General features: G+C 31.6%; 1 protein-coding gene across 1 annotated transcript in view; it reads left to right on the forward strand.

Moving 5' to 3' along the window:
• The first annotated feature begins 483 nt into the window (after positions 1 to 483).
• The window catches only part of LOC137645509 (glutamate receptor ionotropic, kainate glr-3-like), an 11,541-nt gene continuing 5,305 nt past the window's right edge, over positions 484 to 6,719 (forward strand). Inside the window, exons 1-4 of the mRNA XM_068378318.1 lie at positions 484 to 728; positions 1,685 to 1,800; positions 2,594 to 2,707; positions 3,254 to 3,477. Of these exons, the coding sequence (XP_068234419.1) occupies positions 638 to 728; positions 1,685 to 1,800; positions 2,594 to 2,707; positions 3,254 to 3,477 (545 nt within the window). The 5' untranslated portion in view covers positions 484 to 637. The remainder of the gene's footprint in view (positions 729 to 1,684; positions 1,801 to 2,593; positions 2,708 to 3,253; positions 3,478 to 6,719) is intronic.

Below are 6,719 nucleotides of genomic sequence, written 5' to 3' on the forward strand. Positions count from 1 at the left end.
TCTTCATGTATATATATATATATATATATATATATATATATATATATATATATATATATATATATATATACAGTATATATTTATACATATATATATAAATATATATATACATATATATATATATATATATATATATATATATATATGTGTGTGTGTGTGTGTGTGTGTGTGTGTATGTATATATATGATGTATATACAGGCCTATATATAAGTTATTCATCAATATATATATATATATATATATATATATATATATATATATATATATATATATATATATATATATATATATATATATATATAAATATATAAAATATATATATACACACACATATACATACACACACACGAGCATTATGGGCTACTACAAGATTAGGTCTGTTGATGATCTTAGGTATTTTTCACCAGAATGGTCATTATTGCATGTCCGGTAAGCCTCATTGTCTGCTTTTAATATATTTACACGGTCAGAAATATTTTGAAGGTGTAGTATAACAATGATCTATTGTGAGAGATTTGAAAATAAGTCATTTTTAACTTAGCAACTAGTTACCTTCTGTCAGATAAATGTTGTAAGAAATGAAGAAAATACAAGAATTATTGCTAACAGAGTGTTGTTTCTGTAGAGAAAACAGAAATGCTGAAGTGTTGTTGGAGAGATGCCTTTTTGTTGGTAATATGGCTGATGTTGCTACCAGCTGTACACAGCCTTAGACCTAGACATTCAGGTAAGCCATTCCAGTAGTTTTTTTTATCACAAAAATATGTTTTCCAATCTTTTCTTAATATTTTGAAGATTTGCTTACGAATTTTATCATACCAATTTTATATTATTAGGATAGAAATTCGAAAATTTTATTTTTTATCTATTATTGTCATTATGTTTGAGAGAGGAGCCTTAGTGGGAAGTAAAAAAGAAAAAAGAATTAAGAAAATAAACCTTAGTAGACGTTATTATTCATTTGGGAGAACAATTGATGTATGAAGTGTAGTTTCAGTTAAATATATAAAAAGTGTAGAATATAATAATAACATAGTGGTTTTATTGGTGGAAATGTTTTACTAGTATAGTTTAAAGGTTTTAACTACAATTCTAGAAAATTAATCATTGCACTCGATATCCATGTCATGTGAATATAACTAACCTTATGGGGAATTTGAAGAAAATGGCCTAAACTGTTATTCAAATATAACTTTAAATTTTTTATTATTATCCTTGATACTGGATTATACCTTTATAAATATGTAGGAAATCAGTGTTCTTAACAGCTTGAAATGATTTTAATTAAAGAAAGAATTATGATCCAATGAAAAGCTAATGTTTTTGCAATATATTATGAAACCCTAATTTAGAAATATTTCATTTATTCTGCACCCATGCCAATCACTAAGTTAATCACTGTCCTATGATGGTATAGTTAAGATTGATCATTAGGATCCTCGAAGAATACTTACCAAAATGATTGAACATGGAGCTGGTTTAAACATATTTATGTATTGGGTACACATTAATATCATAATGTTTTACAAAAAGATTTTTTCTTGAGAAACATATAGTGAAAAAAAAAAGGGTGGAATCAGTTCTTATAACAATACAATATAAAGCTGAGGTATCCCTAAATAGAATAATTTCTAACTTTTTGCTTCAATCATATCTTTGCAATTTGGATCTTCTCTCAAGAAGGCAAGGACGTTCTGGTGCAAAACTCTGTGTCTGCTTTGCTACAAGATTCTTTGACACCCAATTGTACGACTCTTTTCATAACGGAGGACAGCAGTTCTTCAAAGCCTATTTTACAGGTAACAATTGACCTAATTCATCAAAATATTATACTGAAATCACGATACCCTTTCATTGCCAGTTGGGAGTTATACGAAACTTCTTATGTAACAAAAATTCAAGATCACATAAACCTCTGCATGTTGGTATTTATTGGAAAGCTTTTTTCAAAGCATTTCCATTGAATACCAACTTTTTATAATTTTGAGTCATTTCCAAAGAGAGTTCCCTTTATCAAATTTTGACCAAGTCACTAATGGCAGTGGAAGGGTTGATAACTTTTCCAGACGGATTTTTTTTTCAGTTGTCTGCCCAAATAATGCATGTGGTAACGTACAGTAAAAAGAGTGACGAAATATTGCATAGAACATTGCAATTTGAAACATAGTAGAATACAGTATCACAAATATAGAAATTTCCGTTCATTATCTGTTTAGTAATTCTAATAGTAAATTAAAAGTGGCTTAAAATACTCTTTTTGACATGATCATAAATAATATGAAGTGATAACTTTCGTACAATGAAATCTGAGATGTCTAAGACAAGTAGATATTAGGATACCCAAAAGAATGCATATAATAAAACAATTAAGGTATTTTATGTATGTGTGTCTATGCTATCAAATGTCATTCATCTTTATTATTGATAAAACTTGTACTATTCATACGAGTTATGAATAATATTCAACTGATTTAATTAGTCCTTCACAATATTTACTTTAAAGAGTCGCATGTTTTTACAAGTTATTAAGGACATAATTTATTTGAGCACCCAAGACTTCATATTGATCTTTAAATTCATTTTTTTCAACAGGTGCTGCTCGACATAAATGCAAAACTCCCAATAGCTTTCATGGATGTACAACCTTTTAAAAAGAGTAACATGACAGTTGTGGAAATCACATCGACTGTCCAACAAGCTTTGAAAGTAAGTTTACTCTGTTCTTTGCTTTATTTCTTATTTTCTACTTTTTTATTTATAATGAGATCTCTAAATAAAGTGTATGTACATTTGCTGTCAAGAATTATCGTCTCAACAAAAATAAATATCTAATAATTGCTTATCATTGTATGCATTTTTTTAGTTAAACGCAAAACAACCTATAGAGAAACTTGAGAATAATAAAAAAAAAAAAAAAAAAAAACTGTAATTGCAAAACATTTCCATTGATTAATCTCGATATTAAAAATGTTGTTGAAATTATGTTCCGCTGCCATCAATTTTTTCTGAAGCTAAATGTAATTTAACCCATTCTTTGATTTTATTACTCCGTGACGTCGGGAAATCTTTGATTTCGTCCCATTTTCTTTAAATATTAAGAAGGATTATAACTCATTTAGAAATTATGTTTCATGCTTTTACAGAAATCTTTTTTTTAAAATATTTGATTGTTTTGATGGTTTCTTCTCGTTTACAAAGAATAGAATTCATAATATTGCTGATCCTTTCTAAATACTTTATTTTTCTCATTAGATAAAGAAGACCTCATCCTGTATAATCATACTTCTTGTCAGTGATGACATCGACTTCCTCACAAATATAATTAAAATTTCATCAGACAACGGCCTCTTTGCTCACCCTAGTCGGCTTTTGCTTTTAACCCTAAAGACCCCCACTTCCCTACAAACTGTTCAAGAACAACTATCAATTATCGACGCTGCTGTTGTCATCCTAAGCGAATTACCAAATTATGAAAGGTCAGTCCCTTCATAATAGAATTATTACATGGAGCCTGGGTAAACCAGAAGTCGATGCTTGCATAGAAAATGAGAATTTAACCTCATATTCTAGGACAGGGTTTCCCAACCTGGGGTACTTGTGCCCCAGTGGTACATATTTGCTCTTCAGTGGGTACACTGGATCAGAAATAGTCAGTACTGTGCAATACATGAGGTAATATTCAACGAGATTCAAAAATAAAACTATATCACAATAATACTTTACTTGTTTCTCTTTTTCATACCAAATTTTAGGGGTACACGAGAATCTTTAAAATAACCAAGGCTACAAAAGAACAAAACGGTTAGGAACCCTTGTTCTAGGGGGTCCCTCTTAGACATATCTGCTGTCACCTATACTTAAACGTATTATTGAGTTACTTCAATTATGTTATCTAATCAATTATTGGTCTTTGCTCCACTGGCTCACCTTCATTACAATCTGACATCATCTCCATGCTCCTCTGTTTTGAAAGGCGGTACTTGCTTTGCTACTCACGTTATCCACAAAGGAGAGTATATAGACATTAGTTCAGTTCATCTAAGCAGTTCGCATCTTGACTGACTAACGTAACTCTGTTATACCTAACACTATCACAGTCACACAAAGAACAAAATCTATTCAGCGTATTCTATAAACCCCGAATGAATCTTTACCTAAACAATTGGGATTCTTAATAAACTTAAAAACTTTCTGTAAAATCTTTTACGCCAGAAAGCTCTTTTCTTTGACAGGATTCTCTTATTCACACAGTTCCTTACGTGGTTTGGCCTAAATTAAAATAAAAGCTTTTTGGATATGAATGTAGACTTATTTGTTGCTGAATCCCTTATTTAATATTCTAACTTTGTTGCTTTCTCCATCGTAAGGCTCAACTCAACACAGTGATCTAGCATTTATATTCTAGCAGTGAGGAGATTATGGAATGATCTTCCCAACCTGGCTGTTAAATTGATCGAACTTTAGACGTTCAAACTTGCTGCAAGGTCTTTCATGTTGAACAGGTTGTCATAAGTGCATTCTAAATATGTGCTTAATTGATCTTATTGTTGTTAATGATCTAAAGGTATTTTATATTGCTTATTCATTACTTTACATGAAATGACTATTCGTTTCCTTATTTCCATTTCACACTGAGCTACTTTCTCTGTTCGAGCCCTTTGGGTAGTAGCATCCTGCTTTTCCAACTAAGGCTGTAACTTAGGTAGCTTAGCAAGTTGAAAGATAGCAATGTTATAGTTATTGTATATGTCGTTCCACTAGCTGATCTAGTAATCTGAAAAAAAACAAAAAACAATGGGAATCCACGTGACCTGGGATATCCCAGGATATCCCAAGGATAATTTGTTATCCAATAACTCTAAATTAAACTTGAGCAATTCAAATATCTTGATTAGAAAGTTGAACCATGTTCTTAGCGGTCCAAATATAAAGATAGTGACCCATTTTATACTCGTTATACCTTGAAATCTTCAAGAGCAAAAAAACTCGTATTTTAATGAACATTGTTCCGGTTCATAAGGGAATAATTTCATTATTATATTAAAAAATATATATATATATATTTCGTGATTTCATAGGTCCATGTAAAATTGTAAGATTGATAATGCGATACAACATATTTGTTTATTTATACTCGCAATATCTATTTCTTCTAAAAGTCATAAATCAGAGCAAAATCATCACCCACACAGAAAAGAGGAGAAACTGGTTAATAGCAAAGCGAGCCACAGGAGAACAAAGACCAATCTAATTAGATGATTCGTTGCATGATTGAAGTAATTCCATGATATTCACCCAGATAGTTAACTCTCACAGCGAATTCATGTACTGATTGCCAAAACAGAAGAGCATAGAGATAATGTAAAATTGAAAGTGAAGCTAGTCATGGTAAAGAAAAACCATTCCGATTACATGTAGTTTCCGTAAATATATTACACGGTTAATTAAGTGTTGATGACGACCGGCACTGATGGTAGCTATTCCCGGAAAGAAGAGAAGAAGTTTTTCCATGTAAGCAGCAACCTGGTCTGTTGTTCTACGAACGATTGATTGGTCTTTGCTTCGCCGCTGCATGCTACTCTCACAATCTAACATTATCCGCTTCCTCTTATATTTTAGCAAGTCATACATGTTCCACTATTTGTGTTAACCACAAGGACAAGTATTTTGACTGCAAATATCTAAATAGTCTCTAAGTAAAATTGGTGTTTACTCTGTTGTTGCTTTTTTGGCTGGCATTTAACATTATCTCCATGCTCCTCTGTTTTGGCAAACAGTACAGTAAATGCATCTATGTTTACGTCTGTTGCGTGGGTGAGTATTTTTCTGTTATTTATGACTCTCAGGTCAGCAACAAATACTTGAATCTTGAATAAACAGAAACATATTGCTGTAGTTATATAATTAGAACTCGTTGAAGTTGAAATCTTATGATTGCAACGCCTTCTTCTTTCGGTATAACAATTTTTTATATGGCCGACAGGATTATCTTCTCTGTTAGAAGTGTGCCTCACATCATCATGAAGTCATCAAATAGTCTTTATTTCAAATGAAAATTAGATCACTTCCTTCTTAAAGATAACAATATACATTATAACGCGGATTATATGGATTTTGGGGTTAGTGAATGCATCACTGGTATAAAATGGGGTGGCATCTTTTTTTTCTAGAAAGCTAATGAAAATGGTTACCTCACTAGACTTGATGTTCCCATCACCCAGTCACCCAGGTTGAATTTTGAGTTATTTGTTTCTGAATGGATAACAAATTGCCCTCGGACAGTATCTCGTGTCAATCAGTGTCCTATTAGGGTCATTTCAAAATACCTGCACCCACCGATCAGGTGAGCGGAACAACATCTTCAGCAAATTATAGGTACTATGTGGGCGAGAGAATCGTTTTTAGGGTAAGAGCTCTGGCTTATTCATAAGATTTTTCAGAAATTTTGTCATTTTTCGAAAAAGTCAGTTGAACTAGCAACTATCCAGGAAAATATCAGAACAGTATGTCTATAAAACTATGCAAGTGTATGAAATGTTCACATACCTATCTCTAAATATTAAGCTGAAAGTAACCCACTAATATCAAAATCACTGAACCTCGAATATAACTTACGTTCGACATGATAGTTCATGAGAATCACACCTATCCTCAACCAAGGTTCGCACCAGCAACTTTTTAAGTTTGAACATGAGTGACTAACATTGTGGGATATCAT

The sequence above is a fragment of the Palaemon carinicauda genome, chromosome 1 (genome assembly GCF_036898095.1).
Source record: "Palaemon carinicauda isolate YSFRI2023 chromosome 1, ASM3689809v2, whole genome shotgun sequence".
In the NCBI taxonomy this organism is placed as follows: domain Eukaryota; kingdom Metazoa; phylum Arthropoda; class Malacostraca; order Decapoda; family Palaemonidae; genus Palaemon; species Palaemon carinicauda.